The sequence below is a fragment of the Anomalospiza imberbis genome, chromosome 18 (genome assembly GCF_031753505.1).
Source record: "Anomalospiza imberbis isolate Cuckoo-Finch-1a 21T00152 chromosome 18, ASM3175350v1, whole genome shotgun sequence".
NCBI lineage: Eukaryota > Metazoa > Chordata > Aves > Passeriformes > Viduidae > Anomalospiza > Anomalospiza imberbis.
Window position 1 is genome coordinate 5,900,375 of NC_089698.1, and position 25,454 is coordinate 5,925,828.

The 25,454-nt window shown below is 40.4% G+C and overlaps 1 protein-coding gene and 1 long non-coding RNA gene across 9 annotated transcripts in view; both read right to left on the reverse strand.

Moving 5' to 3' along the window:
* Positions 1–2,502: 2,502 nt before the first annotated feature.
* On the reverse strand, positions 2,503–10,816 carry LOC137484690 (uncharacterized). Of its 6 annotated transcripts, none has more exons than XR_011004965.1 (6): positions 9,929–10,816; positions 7,833–7,879; positions 7,249–7,372; positions 5,755–5,824; positions 4,036–4,158; positions 2,503–3,264 (listed from the first exon to the last, which is right to left on the reverse strand). It is a non-coding gene; the product is annotated as an uncharacterized lncRNA (long non-coding RNA). The 6 variants fall into 6 exon arrangements; XR_011004963.1 differs by having other exon boundaries at positions 7,249–7,394; XR_011004967.1 differs by lacking the exon at positions 7,833–7,879 and having other exon boundaries at positions 9,941–10,814.
* Positions 10,817–15,474: 4,658 nt separating this feature from the next.
* The window catches only part of GALNT9 (polypeptide N-acetylgalactosaminyltransferase 9), a 131,074-nt gene continuing 121,094 nt past the window's right edge, over positions 15,475–25,454 (reverse strand). For all 3 annotated transcript variants that reach the window (XM_068208745.1, XM_068208746.1, XM_068208747.1), the window contains 2 exons: positions 21,397–21,564; positions 15,475–20,708 (listed from right to left, as the gene is read on the reverse strand). In XM_068208745.1, the coding sequence (XP_068064846.1) occupies positions 20,562–20,708; positions 21,397–21,564 (315 nt within the window). In that variant the 3' untranslated portion in view covers positions 15,475–20,561. The remainder of the gene's footprint in view (positions 20,709–21,396; positions 21,565–25,454) is intronic.

Genomic DNA, 25,454 nt, shown 5'->3' on the forward strand with positions numbered 1-25,454 from the left:
TCCTCTTCTGGTAAAAGAGGATTTCCTTGCAGTTAGACACCCAGCTTCATGAACAGGCAACTCATGCTCCTTTGGGCTCCCCCTGGGCCCTAAACATTCCTTGGCTGTGCTCGCTCTTGGAGAAATGAAAGCTGGAAGTTGCTGTATTCTACAAAGAGGCCAAATTGTAAAAATCTCTTTGTTTAACATACTCATCCTCTCATTTGTCCCTTTGGCACTCCAAGGTGATAATGAAAGTCACAATTCTGCAAAGTATTATTAAATCTGCTTAATGGGCAGCAATTTGCATTGAATGTGCATGTGTGGTGTGAACACTCACACAGATCCTCCAACACCACCAAGTTATTGTTCAAGCCTTGGATTACAGTTGTGCTTTTTGGCATGCTGAAGACCACTTGGTAATGGCTGGGAAGCTGGAGTGTTTTGATCACTAATTGTAACTCTGCCATTATTGCATTACTGGGTTATTGACTTCTCCCTCACCCCATCTCTTTAACAGAGTCTGTCATTACAGCCCTGATAGATTTTAACAATTTTTTGGTGCATCTGCCTTTCTATAAATGCTCTGTACAGCACAGGCTATGATGGGCCTGACTCCTCTAGTCACACAACAGACCAAAAAAATAAAAACCCCAGAATTTTTAATATCAGTAATCATTAGCATACAGTTGTGTCCCAAGGATAAAATATGGGCCAATGTATATGTGCATTCAAACCCAACATTCACAGTATTTTCCATTAAAAGATGCTGGCAATTTAAATATTTCTGGTCATTTCCTCTTATTGTACCAATCACATTTCTAATTTCTCCCAGGCTCTTCCAAGAAAATGATTTAACACACAGTGCAGATCTTTCATGTAAAAAAGACCAGAATTTTTTAATTACAGTCATTTCAAAGGATCTAATAGCAATAAGGTTCCCATAAATGTTCAGAATCTAACAAGCTTCATAGCACTTTGCAAGGAGTAGCAATCATTCAGCAGAAATGTTAGAACGCTCTTTATTCCCTTTCTCTATTTCCAGCAAGCATCCCAGGAGAATCATGAGTTTTAAATTTGCTCAGGCATGAAGGGATTGTGATCCCCTTGAGCCTTTGTATTATGATAATGCATACATAAAGGTAAGTTTTATTAATTGGAGATCTATCCACAGGGGTTACTGCAACAAAGGAGGCAGGGGAAAGAGAACAGAATGGAAGAAGGAATGACCCTACTGTGCAATGATTCCAAGATCCAAAATTCAATCCTGATACACTCCCCTTTGAGCCTGCACGTCTTTACTTGTGCACTGATTTAATGTGAACTGTTCCAGGCAGCACTAACTTTTTACAACTCACTCCAATTTACCATCTTTTAAAAGAAATCAATACTTCAAACTCACCTTTGTACTTATCTTAAGAATTGCTCCCAGGCAAGATTGGAATTCATTACTGTAGCCTTTGCATAAAAGTACTGTGAGTTCATGCTCTGTGCCTTCCTAACAGCTCTCTCTGTCTTCTTAACACCAGGAGCACAGATGTGATAGATTTCTCAGTATTTTCCTCATTGCTGTCAAATTACATTATATTTCACTCTTTCTTATTTGTGTCATATCTGTGACTCCTCTCATTATTGCTTTCTTCTTATTTCTTTCCACATTTTAATAGCTGAGGGATACCAGGAAGTTTTGATGGTGCCAGACTCCTTCTCCCATGTACAAACATGAGTAACCTGTTGCAGATGTTTTCCCCCATCCCCAAAGACTGAGCTGTAGAGGTGAGCTTCTGCACTTTGGGAAACAAAAGCTTACATGACAAATGCCTTCTTGCTTACATATTAGCTAACCAGGCTTTAGAGGGAAGGAAGAAAATAAAACATTTTGTCAAAGCTGCTCTCCTGCTCCATCACTCACCTGCTCCGAGAGCCTGCAAACTTGTGCTGTGAAGAGAATCTGTGAGCTCTGATTTGTTAGGGGGAATGCCATTGTGAAAATGCTCCATATTGACCAGAGTAAATTAAAAAGGCACCTGCCTCCAGCTGATTGCCCTAATTATGCTCTCACAGATTTTTAGTGGTTTCAAGTGAGACACCTAGAGAGCCCCTTCAGGGCAGAGGCCGGTCCAAAGACAATAAATACTGCAAAAAGCCCTGTCGTGTATCAGTGCACTTGAAGAGGGGAGCATGAAACGACTGGCATAGGTTGAGGACATACAAATAAGCCTTCAGCCATATTTGGACAAGTTAGAGATGCTCTTTAGGAAGCAGGAAAAAATTGTACTTTAAGGGAAAATAAACAGGTTTTAAAAACTTTAATAGCGAAATTCAGTGTTATGTTAAGAAATCACATCAATAACAAAATTTCTTCTAAACCAAGAATACTTGTGTGAAATTTTAGCTTGGTATGAAAAGCTAAAGTGTGGCATTCAGGCAAAGCTGAATGAAAATTTGTTTCCAGTTTTAGCCACCAAACACACAAACCCCCATTATTTGCTTTATCTTCTATAGAAGTCAAGAAATCAAATATTCTACAAAGATCTCTTTATATCTTATTTCATATTGTTTCAATGGAACAGCAGATAGTATGATCAATAAAGCCAAATTCTTTAAAGGGTGGGCAGCTTTTTGGGTTGTTGCTTCTGTCTCTAATGCTTAAGCAGAGTCTTTTCACAGTTAAAAATTAAAACACTTAAAGGGCTATTTCCTCTGTTTTATGCTGGAGACTCATTCTCTTTTGAGCTAAAGGGCACAAGCAGCATGTAGCTACAACAAACTTTGTAGGATCTTATAGCTGACAGCTGCAGTTTTTAAGATGAGGTTTGACAGGCATTTGGAAAAGCATACAGTGACTTCAGGAAATTCAAGCAGAACCAAAGAAGGCATGAAATGGGCCTCACTCTTCCATGCTGCTCTGTGCCTGGCCCATATATTCTGGGTACTCCCAAAGCTGGCTCTGAGCAGAGAATGCCCTGAACAGCCAGCAATATTTGTGCATCAAGCTACAGCAAAGGGAACTGGGCACTTTTCAGATCCCTGTTTTGCAGGAATTGAGCAGGCTTGGTCCCCTCCCTCTGTTATGTTCTTAGGGCATTCTGTGCCTCGGAAATAAGCTCCATGTTGTACAGCATATGAGGGCTGGTAAATAAATCTGACAGCACCAAGCAGAGCTTGAATCAGGGATGTCTGTCTCATTCCACTATCAGCCTGGCAAAGATGTTGTTTATCATATCATGCTCACACACATTTGTCTCAATGTCATCTGAGCATCCTTGTCTCCTGTACATTCACCTGGTCACAAAGCAAAGTATTTGACCTCATGTCTCCATTTAGCAACACTCTACCAATCCAGCTAGAATAGAATTATTCACAAGTTTTCATTGAGCCCTCCCACACCTGCCACATATCAGAAAAAGAATAATTTATTAACAAAGGCCTTGCATAGTTGATATCTCCTCAGGTAGCTCCAACCCCGCTGGCCCTCTGAGTTACCTCAGTGCTCCAGCAGAAAACAATAAGCAACATTCTATTTCCTAACCTGGCAAGTAAGGGCAAATTGACTTAGAATGTTTAATTACTTACAAAAACCCCCCAAAAACTTATGGCATTGGTTGCCATGGCAACACATTCTCATTAGGTGGCTCAGAAATGGCAGTACTGAAGAAACAGCCTGTCTTTGTAACTGCTAGTCCCACAATAAAATATTATTAACTGTAAATACTTTTTTCCTGTTAAGAACTACAACAGCCAGGGATTGCTTTTTCATGTAGTGCTACAGAAATGTGTGTGCTTATAGCCCTGTGAGCTGCTGCTGAGGCACTGGGAAAGAACAAACTCTGTTTGTGTAGCATATGACAAAAATGATGAGTGGGTTTAGAGAATTGGGAACAGCTCACCATTGTACAAAGTTTGATTACTCAGAAAAATATTCATATGAATGTCCTGGTTTTAGTCTTTCCTTAAAGCTTGCTTAAAACTGTCCAGGGACTGCCAATGCTTTAGGGAGGGAAGTGGTAAAGCAAACCAACCAATGAATAGGGAGCCTGGAGCACAAGTTGTTGCCAAAGGGGAAGGCAAGGTCCAATCTTCTGCTCTCATGAATGTGGAATCCTCACTTCCTCCTCCAAGTTTTCCTCTTTTTCTGGCTCTTCGTATTCCTTCTCTCATTTTCTCTCAGGATTAAAACTTAGGTTAAAAAATGTATCCTGGAATAATCATCTTGGGAACCACTGACAAAGTGATGCACTGTCTGAACATAAGCACTTCCTTTTTGTTTAAATATTTTATCATTTAATTATTAATACAATTTTTTCGAGTAGAAAAACCCTACAGTTCTTCTTCCATCATCTCAGCTCTGCCCTTCAACAAACTTGATAGGTATACATGAAGCATAACTCAATTCTCCCTTTTCTACTCTTCTTTCCTTTTCATCCCCCCTCCCTGTCCCCCCGTACCCAGCTGGTATATTTTTGCTGGCTTAAATTTGGTCTTATTTCATGCTACCTAACCCTTGTTTACTCCAGAACATTTAATTTTGAGGAAACTTTCTGGGTGATAATAACCAAGGTGAGCAATGAGTTCTTTAATAGCATCTGTGCTACTTTTTCTTAGAACAATTGCAAAAGAAAACCAAGAATAAATCTGAGCTGCAAAAACCAAAAAACCAAAACAGAGGTTCTCTCAGTAAGTCTATATTGTGCAAAACAGTTTCAGAATAAAAGAAATATTTGTGTTAAGTGAAATAAAAGATAATTTTAACCTTCTAAATTATGTATGTGTTACATGGCATAATAAGGAAGCAAAATTTTCTTCCTTAGTCTTGACAAGATAAAAAGATACAAACCCAAGTTTAATATTACCGTCTTCTCTTTTAGCTAACATTTCCTGAAATGATATTTTGCTGTTAAAAATTCATCTAGTAGTGCTGAAGCCTTACCCTTATCAAACAACACATTGGGATTTAACACAGCTGAAAGATTTTTCCTCGCTGTTATCCCTGGATATTTGTATTGTAATAACCAAATGGAAGAACATATGTATAATGAATATATGGCACAAGCTTTCCCCCAGCCTCCAAAAGTGCAAACCACAGCACTTTGTGAGGATTTTTTTAGCTTCTACATTCCAAAGTCTTGCAATTCACAAATTATATGCATTTTTCCCACTTTACTATTGACATACCCCAGGAAAAAGTAGTAGGAAAATGTTAAGGAGTTGTTTTCCACAGGACTTGGTAACTTGAGCCTGTCATAAACAAAGTGATGGGTGGATTGAAATTTCTAGAACCCAGCATGCAGTTTCTGCAGCACAGAGCAGCTATTCCAGTGCAATTTATGCTTGGCTACTACCAGCTGCTGCTCCCCATGAAGGGGCTGCAGTCACTGCTGCACTAAATCAGCACCTCCAAAGCAGCCAATTTGCACCAGTAGGGAAAGACACTCCTATATTTCTGTGTTGTTAACATTCAGCCACAATGAGCTGCATAAAAAAACCCTGATGCATCAACTACATTTTGGGCTGATTTGAAAGGAAGAAATAATCTCTTATCAGCTGGACCAGTGCCAGCAGACCACAGCAAAGCACAGTACCACCTACCCACGGCTCCTCCGGCAGCTTCCCATCAACTAATACCTATTTAAATGCTCTTTAATACCTTTTAAATGCTTTTAAACACCTTTTTAATGCTCTTTAAGTTATTCATGTCGGGTTTGATAATTGTTGTCTGTCCTGGGGAAAGAGCAGGTGCCAGATGTGGTGTGGTGCTGTCACACTGCTTCTCACCTCTGTTCTTCCCTTGGGCTGACCAGTGCTAGATCACAGTGACGTACAGACCATGCCAGACATTTATCTCCTGGAAATCAATAGGGATGGTTTTAAGAGCCTATCCAGAACAGCATAATAACATGCAGAGCAACTCAGGAGATGGAAAGAATAAAAGGAAAATAAGTGGGGGGGTCACAGCTGGTTATCAGAGCTGGACCACCCAGAGGTCAAGCAGGTCTCTTGCCCGAAGGAGTCCATGAGTGAAAATTTACAAGCAGAGTTCAAACACAATGAAGTAAGCAGTGGAACTGTGAGATGGGGATTTCAACAGAAACCTGTCAGTGCCTTATTTCTTTTCAGCTGTTAATGCTTCAAGGTGTGGAAATAATTGAGAAATTTTATGTCATATTGTTTAAATATAAAGTCTGGATTGTTCATAACAATTTGTAAAATTACAGAGCAGAAGAAAACAATATTTGGTTTAAGATTGAACAGCTGGAAGGAAAAAATCTCCCTAAATTTTATTGTATTGATTTTGCTTATTGAGATCATCAAGATCCTTTATCTTTTTCTAAAGGAAATAAAACCACTATTTGCAGCTGAGTACTGGGGTTTGGAAAGGACAAGTTTTGCTTTTGTTCTGTCAATATATTTCTGAAAAGCTCTAAGAGAGTCTGCCTGCAGGTGAGGATTTTGCAAGCAAACAAAATAAACATTTTCAAGTGTCTTTCAAAAGCTGACCTGGGAATCTTAATGGTAAGTACACATTCAAATATAAAGTTATCCCCCATAAATGGCGCTGAAATATTCTCCACTATCAATTTTGAACAACAACAAAAAAATCCCAATAGTGTATATAACAGCAACATGAGATTTCCTGTGGAAGGCATTACTCTCCTATTTGTCATCCAGCATTCAGAAGAAACCTCTTTGGGTTTTGCTTTATATGAAGACTAGGAAAGAGCTTGTCATGCTAGCACAGTGTGGAAAACATAAATGGATATTGGATTGTTCCTTTAATGCAAAGGATGAGAAGATAGTCATGCAATATTTATCACTGAAGGGCAGAGGAAGCAATCAATAATGGTTTCCCATGTGGGCCATTTTTCTCATCACTTTATAGAACAAATCCAGGTCTCCAAATATGTGAAGCATGGAAAAAACTCAGCCCTGCAGTCAAGACCATTGTTAAGACTCATCTGTTTCTACTGCCCTGACTTGCAGTCTGAACTCTTGCACTGGTTTCTGTTTGGCCCAGCAGATATCAATTACCCTGAAGCAGAGCCATGCACAGGCTTCTGAATTTCACCAGTAAAAAGGCTTATGTAGAAAATGGTATCAATGCTCAATGGCTTGGGTTAAAAAAGAGAAAACCAAACCTGAACAAACAAACAAACAAACAAACAAACCCACAAACAAACAAACAAAAACAAAACCAAAAAACAAAACACCTAAACCTTGACTTGCAAGTTGGGAATAGTCAGTCTTTCTTACCTACATTAATCTCCTTACCGCCTGCTTCTCATTCTTTCTCTGCTTCCCTTCCTCCTCAAATCCAGGTAGAGTTATTCTTGGTGCTAACAAAATTCACCAGATTCAGCTAATTATTCCAAATATAAAACAGGGGAAGGAAGATCTAGGAAAGGAGATGAAAACACCTAAACAGGAACAATAAGAAATTACTATCCTTCATATTTATTTAACGACTAGGATCCTTAAAGAACCAGAATTGATTTGTATGGGTTTCATAGCATGCACTGTACTTTAAAAAAATCACATAAAGATGTTATCACATAATTTGAACTTATGTCTTAATGATAAGTCATTAAGAAAAATTATTTGACAGCTATAGGAAAGGAGAGATAAATTCAGGCTGCCTGCAGTTCAACAAACAGTTGCTCTCACCCTCAGAATGAGTATCAAACCACACCCCCAGGGTTCAGAGCTTAGCAAAATCTCCAGCTTTTCTTAACACATGAAAAATAACATTTGGCAAAATGTCATAAGCTTGCTTTATATTGCTGTTTTGAGGATTGCAACAATAAAGGTATTTTCTTGAAGTTTCAATTTAATTAATTTCACAGTTCTTCTCATACCTTCCCCTATTGCCAGCAGCCTTTGTTCTCGAGCAAACAGTGAACTCCTAGAATGGAAAAACTTAGTTTTTCTAGTTTTTAAAGAAGCAAGCAAGCAAACTTTAATTTCAAATGCTTAAAAGAAAGACTGGCATTATTTTTTCACTCACATGTGTAAGCCTAATCTAGTTTGATCACAGCTTTAGAAATTTTCAGGTTTGTACAATACATCTTACACCTTGAATCAGAAAGGACCTTCTTGTCAGCATTTTCTTTTGTTTGCAAGGTCAAGGTGAGGACATAGCCTGTTTCCCTGTTTAAAATCCTTTCCTGTGATTAAAAGCAACACTACAGAGCAAGAAAGTGCAGTGGAGAGAGCAGATACCCGGCCACACATCATTACATTACACAGCCCTTTCAGGAGGCAGGCAATGATCAGGGGTCACCCCTCCAAAGTGACCATCCTGAGCTTTGATTCTGCTGCTCCGGAGCCCACGAGACTCCAAACCCACGCAGTCACTCCTGAGCAAACCTTATTGCTCCTTACTGCGCCTCCAACACACCACGGAAAAAACCCAGCCTGCAATCTTGTTACAACTGGAATTATCTTGAGCACAGTAAGCTGAAGTCATTATTTATTTATTCCCTGGCAGTGTAGGTGGATAATTAGCACATAATTTGAGGTTTCCTAGGCATGACAGCCTGCTCTGATAGCTGCCCCTAGTCCTGATTAAATCTCTACCTCAGATGTCCGAGCAGCACCTCATATGAGAAAATTCCAGTCTGTCAGTATCAGGTTGCTGCCTCAAAGTTTGAAACCATCATGAATGTATGGGGAGAGGGAAGAATTTTGGGAACTATTTTATTTTATTTTATTTTATGAAGATTTCTGTCACTAAAGGTTGCTTGGCATCCAAAGAAACTGTAAGAACATGGATGTGACTGCAGGGGAGCCAAAGGGATATTACACCTGAGACCTTAAAATATCTTTGGGTACAGAGACATGCACAGGCTTCAGAAAGGAAAAGAAATTTATCTGAGTGCTAGAAAAGTGAATTCAGTGCACGTAGTGTATTAAGACTGCTCTAGCCCACACCCTACGGAGAATATACAGGAGCTGTTATGACGAACCCAGTCTGTGTCCACATTTTGTGCATCCTGCACTGCAGTACCCAGCTTCCCAAGTGTCCTGGACTGAGCAGAGGCCATTGTCTGGCTCAGTGGTGCCAGTTCTGCCTCCAGGGATGGACAGGATGGGCAGAATCCTTCAGTTTTCCCAGCAAGCAGCTGAGAGCATCCCTGAGCCTCCTCATGGACACCACTGGGTGTTGGCCACAGCCGACACTCATTAATGCTTATCCTTTTGGGGGTGCATGTGGGACTGTTCCTCCAGCCCCTCAGGGAAAGAACCTTATCCCATCCCTCTGAGGCCTGAGCTGGCTGGGAGCTCCTGCTCTCCTGGCCCTCCTCCAAAAGTGTCCCGGTGGGATCTGTTCCAGGCCTCCATGTCCGCAGGCAGCAGCTGTCAGGGAGGACAGCTGCACCACACCAAGCTCCCCCTGACAGGGACACAGGGACACACACAGGGACACAGGGACACACACAGGGACAAAGGGACAGTGGCTGTGTCCCAGCTAAGGGCTGCTCCCAGACAGGTCACGGCCCCTCCATAGCAGGAGGAGGCCTCAGCAGCCATTTGCTTGAGGCCTGGTCACTGAGGGCTTGTGCTGTGCCATGCCCCCAAACCTTGGGGCACAGCTCTGTGTGCCCGCCTGTCCCCCCACCCCAGGGCAGCGGGATGGCAGCTGTGCCCGGGGTTAATGAGGTGACACTTTTACAGATGGTGGCAGTGCCAGTTTCTGCCTGTGGCGCCCGGACTTGTTCGCTCCTCGGGAGCTCGGCAGCTTTTCTCCGTGGTGCTGGGAAAGGTCACGGCTCTCTGGAGTCTGCAGGCTGCTCTGCTGTCCCCTTCATCCCTGAGCCACTAAATGCCACTTAGCAGAGCGGCCTCAGGCAAGAAATTAAAACCAGTGGGATAAAATGGATCAGCATCTCAGATGCACGAGTAGGGTTCTGTGCAGATATTTACTTAAGGCTGTTCTGCTCCCATAAAATACCTGAGTTCTTACTGATTTTTTTCTCCATGCTGCTGCTCCTCTTTTGTTCTCGTTTTCTTACTGATGGTGCTCTGCCTGAGAGTGCAGGAATAAATGATGGCAGAGCCCAGCCCAGGGGCTGCCTGCGTCCCCAATTTTCTGTGGCTCACCAAGTCAAAATTCCAGCCCCGTGAGCCCTTCTGAGTGTCAGACGGTGAGCATTCAAGGGGAGAGAGAATCTGACCCCTGTTTCATGCTCAAAACAAGGAAGAAAGGCAGTGTCCAGCCACTCCTCATGCCATTAGGCTCCAGGGGAGATTATTACTATTTTTTTAAAATTCACAATCTCTTCAGAGTGTATATGGACATGTCCAGAAGTGGTAGTGGAAGGTAGTTGTATTATTGATCTGAGATCTCCCAGGTCTCACACACAGGCCTTTCTTTCCTGAGCATCTTCACAGCACAGGAGATGCAGGACAGCTGTTCTCACCTTCTCTGTGACCCAGTCTTGCTCATATGGGGACCAAAGAGCTTCCCTTGGGTACCACCAAGAGACAGAGGGATTCTGGCAAGCACATTGCCTAAATCCTTCTATGGATATAGATTTGATAAAGGCACCCTTGACAAAGACTGGCTTCTGGAGGCCAGTCCAACACCTCAATCCATAGATGTTGAATAGATGTCACCCCAAACTCCCATCCCAAAAGATTACCTCTCAACATCTTAATAAACACACTTCTTTTCTTTCCTTGGACGGACCCCTTATTACATTTCAGGGGCTAGCTTGCAGAGGACAGGTTCATTTGCTAATACATGAATCATTATTGCTTTGAGCCTCTGAGCTAGCATTTTTATGAGCATATTTCAAAATGTATTTGATTGCTGTTAGAAATCATTTCAGTTCACGCTCGACAACCAGGCCAGCCTAAGCCAATATGCTCTGCCTGGCACTGTGGAAGGATGTTGTGAGAATTTAATTACTAACTGCAAGTTACTGTCCATACGGCAAATTTTAAATATAGTGGGGTTTGTTTTTGTGGTTTTTTTTTTTTTTTTGCCTCCAAGATAAAACCACCCAGTTGTTTAACTCCAGCTTATTAAGATTTTCATCTAGTGTTTCTGATAAAATTGTTTCAGATTGTACACCCCACAGAGAACAGCATGCTGCCTTTTCCTGTCCATGAGCTGCTTGCTGGCCATAAATGTCATCCAAGCCAAAGTGACTCCTCTTTGCCCTTCTGTAAGCCTGATTTGAACAGTAGAGATTAGATTTACTTCATTGCCTTCATGTAAGAAAGCTTTTGGAAAAACATTTGTTTTATGTGATAAGGTACAACAAAACATCACTAGAACAGAACTTCTTAGTTCTGGCAGCAAGAGATTCACCTTGGGGAATGAAGGGAGGGAGGGAAGGATGGATGGTGGAGGTGTAGACTGTAAAAACACATTTAAAATAGTTTTTACTTGTCATCTCCTTTTCCACTATTATGATGCTGTTGATGCTCTTCTACTGTTTGGCCTCTGTGTGCCATAAGAGCTCTGTGATATATGTCACACTGATATTTACACACTGAGTAAGTCAGAACCTTATCTTGAATCAGAATTTACCAGCATATTAACAAGAAGAGGAGAAGTAGTTTTTAGAGTGTTATTTATTTTAGAGTGTTTAGAGTATTAATATATAGATGATATGTATATATGGCACATTAAATCCTCAGGTTTTCATGAAGATCTCAGGGCTGGCACAAATTTAACTGATTAGGAGCCTCATTTTTCTAAGCAGCCAGCATTTTTCTACTTAAGCTGAATCTTCAGAGGGTGTATCAAAGAATAGTTCTGTGAGACATGATGCTGTGTGCTTTTGCCTCAGACTAAATTTATCACCCATGCATTTATCAATGCATTTCAAAGGAAAAGAAAGAAAGACAGCCTAAAGGTCCACTGTTTTGACTTGTGCTCAGGCAAAGAACTTAAAAATTTACTTCAAAAACCATTAGAATTGTAAGGTCTTGAATAGGTTTAATAGTTACACAGTCATAAAGAGGGAGAAAAGCCTTGTGTCACCCTGGCCTGATGGCTGGCAAAAAGGGTCTCTGATTCAGACTTAAGAAAGATGATTTGGCTCCAGGATCAAAACCTGAAGCAGGCCCTGAAGAGATGAAAAGTGTCGTGACTTTTTTCCAATAAGGCTGAACACAACACAAATCCCTCACTGCCCCTCAGGAGCCCACTGAAGCTTTGAAATTCCTTTCTTTTCAGAAAAAAAGAAGGCACAATGCAGTATCCTGGGCCTCAGTATTATGATAGCTTGAGACTGTGAGGAAAAAACATGACTTCGACATGCTAGGATGTATTCTAGGAGTAATTTAAACAAAAACTCCAACAGGGTTATCATTCCAAATGTACCTTTCCAAAGAAGAAGGAAAAACATTTTCAAAATACCTGTGCCACTTTACTGAACCCACACCCTCCTCTCAAGAGTGACTCAAAATGACTTGTACCATCTAAAAAGAGAAAAAGTGGAGCAAAAGTTATTTAGGTTCAGATTCACAAAAACATTTAACTGCGTAATTGTGATGAGTTGAACCTCAACTGATCTACTGGACTTGCATTTGCAACCTTGATGGAGATTGTAATCTCGTAACTCTCCTTTTGGTCAGCAAGACCAGAACATCCAGGATCTGCCTAGCCTTGATGTCCTCTGCAGGGTGAGAGTGGCCAGCTCAGTACCTCACCCAAAATCGTCCTGAGCAGCTCCAGCATCTTGCTAATTGCCTTTTTAATATAAAACAATCAGCTTTGCAATGAAAATAGCAGTTTCTCCAGTTTAAACACATCACTTTGGTGTTTAATTTCCTCCTTTTTGATGATAGGTAGCACCAGCTTCTCCTCAGAATGCCAATACTTGAAGTACACAGAGAATTTCAATAGGTTTTGGCAAATGTTTCCCTGCTTACACACCACAGCACTGACCTGTCTGTTTTGGAGCTCTGTCAACAGATTAGGCAGATTTCACTGTAAAAAACTGCAAAACCAGAAAAATCTTTCCTGAATCCTGATTAAAATCCCTTTATTAAAGCTCAATTATTCATGTAAAGAACCCAGGGCCTTATCACAAGGTGAATTGCTGTGTGTCAGTTCATGCTTTCCAGGTTGGACACTGCAGCTCAGTCTTCCTTTAACTCTCACTTTTCCAGTTCAAGGGAATCCTGATGTGCCTTGTCCTTCCCTTCCCTTCCCATTACTGTAACTCTGAGTTCCTCAAGATTTTTTTCTGCCAGCTGGGCCCACCCAAAGAGTCATCTTACAGCCTCCACTGTCAGCAAGACAGAGGCTGTTAGGAGGCTCTGCTTGGCTTTTTAAAAAATAATTAATGTTGCACACATGGCCCAATGAATGTCACATTACTTTGCTTGTCACGAAGTACCCCTTACCCCTAAGTTCTGAAAATGACAGAATTTTGTTAGTTAGAAGGCTTTTTTTTAATCCAGTGCAGATTGTCTACATTGGTAACACACCTGAAAGAATGATAGAAAAAGTTGAATCCTAAAAGGAAAATTGTAGGATTTGGTTAAGCAGTAGAAGTGGGCTAATGATAAGAAGAACAAAGTCCAGAAAAACCTTGCACTTAAATTTGCATGAGTTTTGTTGGCTGGTTCTTAGGATTACAGTTAGTTTTAAACACTGAAATAAACTCTTGGATTAATTCACAAGTTAGGAATGTTTCATGAACTCTAGAATAAAGAAAGGGGGTTTTGTTTGATGGTTTGCTTTTACCTCAACATTGCAGAAAATACCCCAGTCCTTGTTTCCTTGCTTTAAATTGCAGATAATGAGTCAGGATGCAAAAGCAAGGCTATCTAATAAAGGTACTCAACTACATTACAGTAACAATAGACAGGCAAACAAAACAAAAACACGACCAAGCCATTATAGGCTGAAAAATCATTATCACTTCCAGTCAGTGCTCAGTTACAGGCACATATTAATGATTCACAGTCAATTCATGAAGATTTATTGAACAAAAGGGTGGCTACATCCATGGAATACATTCTTCACAGTGAAAAATCTGATGCTTAGAATAACTTCTGCAGTATGAATGCTGTCAGCTGCAGTACTGCTGACAAAATATTTATACAAACCTAATTTTGCCGGATATTATTCACAAAACATTCATTCTAGCAAGCATATGGTACCTTCAAAGGTGATGTTTCTCCTTCCAAGAAATGCTGGCTTGATTACAATAGGAAGTTGGGTCTACAGAATGCCTTGGCTTGAAACAGAGCAGTGTTTCTACAGAGTCCTCAGTGTGGAGTTACAACAAAATGGGAAAGAATGCAAAGACTGATCCTGGGGATGGAGCTAAATTTGCCAAGGCTGTATCAGGCCATTCCTTCTGAGCCTGGTGGTATTGTCACCCACCTGAAGACTACAGCCAACCCTACCTCCTCTGGGAAAACCAAGGAATCAACAGCTGCTCCTCCACTTAGGCAGTCAATGTCCTTGCAGAGATTGGGAAGGAAAAATCTTGGGCATTCAGGTGTCACCCAGCTGATTCAGCTGAACCAGAGGGGCATAAGAGAGTCAGAAACATGGGCACATGTCCCATCCTGGTCACTCAACTGTAATCCTGGGTGCTCCACAGCCTCCTGACAGCAGGAGCAGCAGGGCAGGGAAGAATGAAAGAAGGACTTGGATCCTTTCTCAGATGCTCTGTTGTCCTTGATCACAAATTGCAGACTTTGTCATACACACTGGAGAAACAGCCTGGCTGAGATCCAAAATCAATGTTAAAACCAGCAATGTATGTTTTATCCCACTAAGCAGCTCAGGAACCCTGGTTCTCACCCTGCTATCACCCAGCACAAGGGATGACACAGACCATCTGCTTGTGCAATTACAAAGTTGTTTGCTGGTGACACACACACACAAAAAAAAGACAGTCAGTTCAGAAATATATTTTAAAACAGGATGACAGAGGTCAAACTAAGAAGGGTGTTAAAAAAGAGTTGGCAGCAGTTATTCACAGCTTTTCACCATAAGAGACCTACAGGGCATCCTATGGAATGAGGGGCTGTGGTACTGACTCACAGCAACTGTGCTATTTATTACAGCAGGATGTTGTGATATCCAGAGCTCTGAGTGGATTGGATACATACAGGTCCAGTGCATTAAATCTAATGGTTGGGTCGGTGTGTAGAGCCTCTGGCTTGGGAAGGCCTTACTCTGAGAAATTAGGGGGAGATATACGGTGAAAGGATCATTTTACATTTTCCCTGCATCCTATTTCATTCTTCTAAACACCAATTGTTGACTGTTTGCAGTGGTGAGATGCTGGGATGTGTAGATGACAGTAGTCTGCACTGTTATCAGTCCACTTTTGGATGTGCACCCCCAGGGCCAAGTCTCTTACAAGTGTGTGGTGACTACCTTTCAGAACACAGTATGTACAATTTAAATTTTAAAATGCCCATATGCTTTGCTATTCTAGTTTTCCTTTGTGTGACTCTTTGAATTTTAATACGTGTGTCCAAATGTACAATGATAAAACATGCAGCAGTAAAATGTCAGTAGTAAAATGCATAGTAATTTATTAACTTTTTCAGTGTGAATACAAATTGATTTGATGATGTGCCAGATAATGAAAAAATATTTGCAGTCACAACTTGCATTCTAGTTGCTGCATTTTTTAAAATTAAACATTACAAGGAGTTTGAAAGCTGCACAACACTTGCTGATGGCCAATAGGAAACACTAATACTATGAAAAGTAATCAATGCTTCTACATGTCTTTGAAGACACCCTTGATTCAGAAATTATTTTTCAAAATCAGGTTGCCATATATTGTTTCACTGGGTATTTGTAAGCATTCTTGGCCAAAACCCATTGGTTTTATTTAGGACAACCCCTGAACTCAATACCTTTGAGTTACATGTCATTAATGCTTTTCTAATGTAAGTCACTGTATTTTATGAAACCATCCTGAAATCCATTATAATGTACTAAAGAGGTCACTGTAGTTTGGGATTCTTTCCAAAGAGAATTTTTGGGTATTAAGTTTCCTGTGGTGGCATCTAGATCTAGAGACATGTGAAGATCTGATCATTCCTTGGTTTCTGTCCAGCCTGTTAGCTAGATCTAATTTGCAATACCATCTTTTATCTGTGGTATGACTTCTACCATTGACTTTGATCAGCACTAAGAAGCAGGTAGTCAAAATAGCAGCAGGAAAAATTTAACATCATTGTTAAAAATGCCTTCAATCAAGTGAATTCTGGTAGTTGTTCTTCCTCCCAAAGTCTCTCATGAAAAAAACAAAGGTATTTGTGCTCTAACTGAATAATAATATGCTAAACTCCCCCTGAACTGTTTCTATTGTAGTTCTTCCTATAGCCCAACTGCCTGGATCCTGAAACAGGCCATAATGCAGTTTTGTATGGCTGGTAATGAACCATTCCAAATGAATACTGGATACTGAAGGAATTACATGCAGTGTAATTGATCTAAAGAGCAGATTAGGACCGGTGCTATTTCATTAAATCTTACTAGCTATGATTTAAATACTTAAAATTGCAGCTATCCTGTGTCAGATAGGTTACACTCCTTGTCACATGGCAAGTGAGGTTTTCATCTACTAGATCACAGTTTTTTTAAAGGCCACTGAAAAGGACTATAAATGAAGGACTATGAAGGCTTCATCTTCAGACACATTGAGCCCCAAATTATTCATTCAGCTGAGAGAAATACTCTTCAAAATACATATGAAGACCTGTTGTATGTTTCCATATTTTGGTCTTAGATCATTTCTGTGGAACCTGAGTTGGTTTTTTGCATGTGTAACTGCCCCAAAGAGCTCTGGTGGGTGAGCACAATAAAGATCTTATATGACTGTAGGGGGATCCAGTGGGTCCTTCCAAAGCATCAACTTTTCTCTTGTTTCCTTCCCACTGGAGGTTAGCATGCCTCAGGAACCAGCAAGACAGTAAGGCTAGAGGACAGTTCTGGCTGAGGAACGAATAGATTCAACCAAACCAAAATTAAATTCAGCTTGGAAAATAGTTTGTAGCTGTCAAAAAAGAAAGGGCTTTTATTACCTTAGGACTCAAGCTAATTTTTAGGGACCCTAGCATGCTTAGAAAAGAATATTTTTCCTGGCTTGGCTTTCGCAACAGTGTGCCAGTCTTTCTTACCTTCAATTCTTTTGTCCTATGACCTACTATTTAGCTCCATAATCTCCTAAACCAAGCAAAATAGCATAGAAAGCCTTTGATTTGAATTTTCTCCACAAGGCATATTACACTACATTGAATACTTTTAATGAGATCTAGAATGCTGCACTGTGGGAAACAAGACTGAAAGTTCGAACACCATTAAGCAGGATTTCAGATTATACTAAGGGGTAAAATACTAACAAAAGAATCGTAGACTTTGGTTAAAACAGATAATACTCAAGGCTTTTTTTATTATTATTCCTTTGACGAGAGAATATTTAAGACCCTCTCAACATGCAGAGTCACCATGTTAGTACCACAGCCAAAGCAGTGGTTCATACAGATAAATAATAAAGTAAAATTAATCCAACAGATGTGTTTTGCAAATATTAGAAATTGTTCCAGCAAGTCTTAAAAAAATGACAATCACATAAAATACCAACTCCACCTTGTAAGAGTTATTTGATTTCTTTTATATTGTTATGTAAATCGCAAAGCCACTTATCTACCACATAAACCTGTTTTCCTTCTTGTACTTAAAGTCTGGTTCTTTCAAGCCTCCTGCAGCCAGTGGCATTGGCACTCAAACCTGCCAGGACTGACCACTCTCAGCGTGGCCACAGTCAAATGCTCTGCACTGAGCACTGAGGGGCCAAATCCCAAGACACCCAATTCTCTTTGTTCATGGTCCCGTCAGAGTGAAGATTTGAAATCTCCCTTGAAATCTCCGCCAGTAAACACAGATCTATCTGGTCCTCTGAGCTTCAAAGCTCCTAAACTGCCCATGCAAGACTCCTTTTAGGAGAGTAGATTTAATCTCTGGTATTCTTCTAAATATTCAGCTTTCTTTTTTCATTTACCCAGGGTTTGAAAGGCTTGCTGCCTTACTCTTACCAAGCATCAAGTGTAGCTTGCTAATTCAAGACAATGAAAAATAAAAGGAAAAAAGAAAGCACATGGCATATTTGCTTCTGTTCAGTACTGTAACATTTTACTCTAATAGGTATTTACTAATCACGCTGAATATATAATTAATTTCTACTTCCTGCCATGTTCACATAAAACAGTTAGCACTTACTCACTGGAAAGACTAAAAATGGGTGTGAATGACCTGTTACTCCCCCAAACTCTCACCTGGCAAAACCATCTTTTCCTTCTTTTGCTTTCTCACCTCCCTCAAGGAGTAAAACTCCATCAGTGCAAACAAAAGGAGAATACAGCTTTCATACAGTTTAAAAGGTGGAAATTGTATTAGGAGAGAAGATGAAAACTCACTCCTGTACAAAGCCTTCAACATCTGCTGCATAGATGGTAAATATAAATTTAAATTGTCTGGTAGCTTAACATAAGGAGGTTAAATGCAGGGCAGCTGTTCTCAGTCTATATTTAGCCTGAAGTTTCCTACCTGTTTTGGACCTGCAGGAAGACTTGAATACTGAGATTGTCCATGATTTTATACAGTATTGCTTGATTTATTAAAGATGCTATTCTTCCTGCAGGTCTTATTACACTGTTCAAAAGGTTGTGTACAACTTACCATAAACACAGAATTTAAAGTATTTTTGTATCTAGAATCTCACCCAGAAATTATTCATTTGTGTATGTTCATGTGTAACCTGGTCCATGAGACATGAATAAGGATCAGCAATTAGCCACAAGTAAACTCCAGGAGAACTGGCTTTGTATTGCATCTTGCACACTCTATTTTCAAGAATAAAACTGGGGTGAAACATAGTGGTATGCTTTCTAGATACTAACCAAGACTTGACAAGACCTGATGGATTTTGCATGTTAAAAATAAAAATTTTATTACATATCATGCCCTTGAAAAATTAACTTTGTTTCCATTAAATTTTGTTCAGCATGCCTTGAAATAGGAATGGCTAAAGTGATTCAAGGAACAGATCACCAAGATTCACAGCACCACAGTGACTGCAATTACCTATTTTCCTGGCTCAGTAAAACAAAACAAAATTTTTTAAAACTAAAAAATATTAAACTGTGAAACTAACAGATACCATCTCTGTCTCTCCTTCAGTATGACTGAAATCATCTGTACAGAAAAGCTGTGTGCCACGGACCCACATCCAAAACCTGCTGATGACAGTGGTCATCAGTTTTGATAGCCTTTTGGATAAGATCTTGTCACTGCTCTGTCCATATGCACTGACCCTCCATGAACCACTGGACACATTATTAAATTCAGTTTTACAAATGCTGCCAATGGGTCAGCTACACTAAAATATTTATATTTCAGAGTAACAGTATTTATATATGCTCCTTACCTCTTGCTCTAATTTGCCTTCTTATCACCAGGCTTGTGTTTGTTTTTAAAATGCTGAAAAGACTTTGTTGGTTTGTTCAGGAAATTTGTCTAGACAGTGCTCACACAGCATATTTGCTCACATTTGACATTTTCACAGGATGGGAAACAAAATGGAAGATCTGAGTTTTTAAGCTCCACAGATGGCACCTAAGCCAGTCAACTTGTTATTTCCAGAATAAGGAGGATTTGGAGTATTCTTGTTCCAGGCAGTCTCTGGAACAACACAACAGTGACCTGCAGGAGAGGACACACACTCAGGGCTTTTGGGCCAGCTGAGGCCTCCTGAAATCCATCCATCCATCCACCAAGGACATTTACTTCCTCAGAAGAGCCAAATATCCAAGTGCTAAATTGTGATGTCTCTACAGGCAACAAATGTAAAATGTGGCAATATAACAGAACATGTGGCTATTTTACCTATTCAACATTTATCTGTGTCTAACTAGAAGAGGTCTCTAAAATGCTGCTCTCCAGCAGCTCGAAGGTTGAGAACCACCTGTAAACATTTGCAGAACAGTTTCTTTCTAGAAACAGAGACTCCTAAACAATCCACCTTGAAATGTACCATATATTATAATATATTTCCAATATTATTTACAGATTTTCTTGTTTAGTACAACGAACCAGACATGCTGAAAAGGTAGGATTTTTCCAGTCCTCTTTTATACGAAGTACAATAAAAAAGGCACATAATTATTCACTGTAGGAGTTGTGCACCAGTCCAAAACTTAAAGCTAAAAAGCTACCCATCAGAGAACTCTCTTTATGAGGCAGTATTGGGATGTCTCCTTTGAACTCAGCATAGAAAGATCTGTGTGTCAATTCCTCTAGGAGAGCTTAAGGAATCCACTTTCCTGTTGTGTTCTGATCTTCACAAGATTTCCAAATCAAAACTCTTGTTAAGCTTCCCACATCATCTGCTGGAGCAAGGAAGAGTCAAACAGGGCATGTGTGTGTCTGCTTTCCTTTTTCTTGTTTCTTTCCTTGGAATGCCCAATGATGGAGAACTCTTGAGAGGCAAGACCTGTTCAAACTAATTTGCTTTAAGACAAATGCCTCAGGAGATATGGCACACTGAGCAATGGGCACCAGCAGGAGAAGCAGCTCAGCCCCACAGTCAGTGCCGACCATGTTTGATCCAGTTTCTAATCATCCATTTCTGCCCCGAGCACCTTTGTACAACTAATCTGAGCCCAAAATTTGCATCCTTTGACATTTCCACTTCTAGACAACGGCCTGTGTCTCTGCTGATGATTGGACCATTCTGGAAAAAAAAAAATGAGAAAAAAGGATTAGAAAAAGGAACAGACTAGAAAAAAACAGTCCTAGATCTGTAAATCCTTAAAAACCATTATAAAATGCATTTCTGTATATATCAAGTAAAAAATGCCCCAGAAAGTGCTAGAAATTCCTAGGAAAAGCTAGCTAATACATAAAAAGTACCAAAACAATTCCTTGATAATTGTACATTTAAGAATTGCTAGGAAAATCCCCCAAATCACAAGAAAATCTCTAAAAAGCACTATTGAATCCCTATGGAGCCCAAGAAATAGGAAATCTCAGAGTGTAATAATGCTTTCGAAAGTCTTAAAAATGTTTTGAAGATTCTAGATCTTAAAAATTGCCTGTAAAGGTGCTAGAAAAAAAAAAATCTAGAAAAGTTCTAAATGCAAAAACTCCTGGACAGTAAACAATAACAAGCATGTTCTTGACAATCAGGACAGAAATTGAGACTATTCCAAGACAGGATAAGTAAAAATTCCTAAAAACCATACCCCAAAATTTCTAGTAATAATGAAAGAATATTCCTGGGTAGCACATGATCTATGGAAAACATATCTGACTATTTCAAAAAAGTACTGGGGGAAACTCCTAGTAAACCCCTCCAAAGACCTCCTTGGCATCATTCCTCTCTAATTCATCCCTTCAAGGCTTCCTCAGCTCATCCACACCTGTGTGAAATCCCAGAACCTTTGTGCTGGCCTCAGGACATCTTCACACTTCTTGAGGGTGGGTGTCCTGCCCTTGCCATCGTCCACCAGGCATTTGGAGTCGGGCAGGAAGGCGGTGGAGCCCAGCGGCCCCAGCTGCAGGACACCTTCCGAGCTGTAGCGGACAAGCTGGGGGAGAGAGGAGAGTTCTGAGCTGCTGAGGAACCCTTTGTGCTGCTGCACGCTGGGTCTGGCACGCTCTGCTCAAGGGTAAAGCTTGGCAGTGTTGGTAAAACCTAGAACACAACATTCCCTTCTCCCACACTTCTGCTCCCCATCACTCCCCACCCACTATGTCACTGCAAAAAGGGCAATCAAGGAAGTGAAGTAATCAATATGTAAATCATGCCCACTCAGCAGGAGTTGATTTAACAAGGACACGATGTCAATTTTGTCATGCAGTTTGTTCTTAAGAGCTCTGTTAGAGGCTATTGATAGCAACAAATCTAATTAGTTTTTGTAAATAAACATTACTGAAAAAATCCAACCATGCAACCAGTATCCAAAAATATGAGAGGAAAAAAGAAACCATGAGGGAAATGGCAGCAAATTTGCTAACATATGCTTCAGGCCTACATAATAAAGAATGACACTCTGGTATTTCAGTTTTGTGTAAAGCACATTAAAGTGAAAATGCACGATGCTAATTTGGCAGCAGGCCAACACGTCAAATCAGACTTATCTACTTCTCACTTCTGTGCTTAAACCCAGAGTCATTAAACCAGCATAATATTTTGCCCTTCTTACTCTGAAAGTGCAACACTCAGGTGCCAAAAGACTGCAGAGTGGAGTCAGCTACGTGGCTTGTGTGCTGTCAGACTGGATGCTGCAGGGTGAGGATCTGAGCCACCAAAGAAATGCAATTACCACCCAGGAAATTCACTGCCTGTCTGGTCCTATTGCTGTTATATGGCTGAAATTACTTAACAAGAAAGGGAAGGAAGGTCAGAAGTGCCTGCCATTTATTGGATACCACTGACCAGTGTGTGAGATATCATCAAGAGTCAATCAAAAAAACTCAAATTAGAGCCTGGCTTTCTACTGCCATCCTTATTAACTTCAGAAGAATCATGCTGTGAATAATCATTTCTTGCTGGTGTAAAAAGAGCATGGTCTACTTGCTCCCAGACCAGATGCTCTTTGACATAGTATGTGTTCATTTTCCCACTTGCCACTTCTGTTCAGAGCAGCCATGTGAAGCACAGAGGCAGAAGAGAGCCTACATCAGAGAGATAACCACATGAGGATGCTCTGGGTATGAACGGTGTCTTTGTCATGGACCAGTCTTGGGATTTTTTTTCCACTCTGAGGTTAGGAGTGACATATGTAAAATAAGCTCAAGCAAGCAAAGTAATTCAAAATATGAAGGGACTGTCAGGTCAGAAAAATTAACTTTGTTTTTTTGCATAAAAAGGAGCTGGGAAAAAAAAATACAAATCAAACACAACATTTTGTCTTTTTTTTTTTTTTTTTTTTTTTTTTTTTTTTTTTTTTTTTTTTTTTTACTAAAACCAGACTGTATATTTCACATTTCTATTTAATGGGTTTTCAGCAGAATTCAAATGAACTGCAGGTATGGCTGAAACACTGACCAGAAAATGTATTCATCTTGTAGTCTATTATCTCTCTGTAGTCCCAAAATACTGCCCCACAAGCTTGTTGGCTTTGCCTTAGGTAAGATAATCAGAAGCACTGTTTATAATGGGCTATGTGCTCTGTAGGATAGGATCCATTTTCCTTTTTGAGATGAGCAGCATTTTCTGTACTGGTATTAAAATGGTCTAAAACATTCTGTGTCATCAGAATCTCAGTAGCCAGAGTTATAAGTGCTCTGTATCACAGTGGCCATGCACTTTGTTACAGAGCAGCCTGTCAAAGCAGAAAGGTCCAGTCCAGCTTAGGCTTTAGAGGTGGAAGATACATTGACTCTATTCTAAACTATCTGCAGTATTGAAAGTGGCAGTTTGTGTTACAGCTCAACAGGGTCAGGGATGGCTCGGTGCAGGAAACTGTTATCTGTACAATCTTGAGACAAATGGAGCAGCATGGGCCTAATTTCCTGAATCTGCACTTTCTGTCAAGTTTTTATGGCTGTTCCAACAGTCATGAAAACTTAGGCTTATTCCACAATAAAACAGAAATACAAAAAAACCCACTCACAAAGAATTATCTCAGTTCAGACCATATTACACAGGAAAGCTGTAGAGCCTGCTTCTGCAAAATCAGACCAGAAATTAAGGTTCAAGATACTACTTTATGATAAATAACATCTCTCTCCAAAGAATTCCTATCTTAACTTCCTGGAGACAACATAAGCTGTGAAAATGAAATAAGCATTAAAATAAGTTGCTTATTACTATAGGTCAGAAAGCAGGAACTGGGATACAGCCAATTAAAATTGTACCTCCTGTGTTCAAACTTGATCTTAAGTGTCACTAATGTATCCACAAAGAAATAATTCCTATTTATGTTAGGACTGTGGGCATAATGCACCATGTCAAATCCGTTCCCAGTGCCAACCAGCCAAAATCAAATGACAAAGTTCCCTTTGTTAAGAAATATGAAATCTTATGAATTAAAAAAAAAAAAAAAAACAACAACAAAAGTGCAGGCTTTAATGGGCTGAGATCCTTAGATATCCACACACTCCAAATTGCAAGCTGCAGTACAGAAGCACACTTTTATACATCACATTGGGATGGACCTTCACTCAGTTTTTCTCTTTTATCTAGGAAGAGCTGGAGGATTCAAATGACACCAAAGCCAAGAGCTCTATTAAATACTCAAGATCTAATCCTGATACCATCTGCTATACTGATGTATAGGATAGTTTTGCCTTCAACATTCAGAAATTTGTGCAGAAAGCAAAAGATGTCCAAGGTTGTTTATCAAAGCCACACATTTGATTGTTTATCAAAACCACCATCCATCCACACCTGGATCAAAAATAGTCAGTGCTGCTGCCTATGGAATATGATCCTCCAGGAATATTAATGTGGTAAGAAAATGGCAGCTTTAAACTGGAGGGTTTGACTTCAAAAACATCCATTCCAGGCAAGTGAAAAAAGCACTAAATGATTGCAGGTAATTGTTTGTAGGAAACAGTTTCTAGGATGGGCCTGGTAGCTTTCCACACTAAATTTGACCTCTCTCTCTCACTCTTGTTCTCCAGGCATAAGGAAATCTTTAATGGTTCCTCAGTCCTGCAGTCAAGGCAAGCTGTCAGCTGACACAGGAACTGAAACAGTGAGCGATGCAGGAATCCCAAAGACCCCACATCTCCAGAACGCCTGTCCCCTCAAGGCAAACAGATCGCAGGTTATCAAACTTCCATGTTTCAGAATCCCACCCACTGCTTCCTGCAAGTGGAGAAACCACCTGTTCATCCACCCTGCTGCCCTGCACACAGATCTGGGCAGCCACAACTCTACCTAGCAAAATGTTAAATACCTGCCCTCTAGCAACAGTTTAAGCAGAGCCTTTCATCTCCTCTCACTCTGTTTGTGTAGCTGCAGCCCCAGGAATCCGAGCAAGGAGCTCTCCCTTGCTCTGGCTGCTCTCAATGCAGAGGGAGTTCTCTCTTTCACAGCTGCAGGGCCTCCCCTCTTTCTGCTGTGAAAGGGGAGGGAGGAGGGTGGACAAGGAGGCTGCTCACCCCAGCCCTTCTATCCCAAGAAGCCATTTCATTATGTTCTCCTCTCTTTCAAATACCATATAATCAGCTCCACATCATGGCATTCAAGGCAGACTCTGAGACAGGGAATATTTCCACTGGGGCTGTGCAGTGCTTTCAAAACCTGCATGGCCTATAACCATTCTATGAAGCTTCCAGAACAACATGTTCCACTTTTGGGGGCATCGTATCTCTCCTCACAACTCCACTTTAAAAAAATTTTTTTACAATAAAAGTGTATAGAACCACTGGGCTTTGCAGCTGATTGTCCCACGGAGGCCACACACGGAGGCAGAGCAGTTCAAGACTCCAAATATAGTCCTCTATTTACAAATCTTCTGTAGCC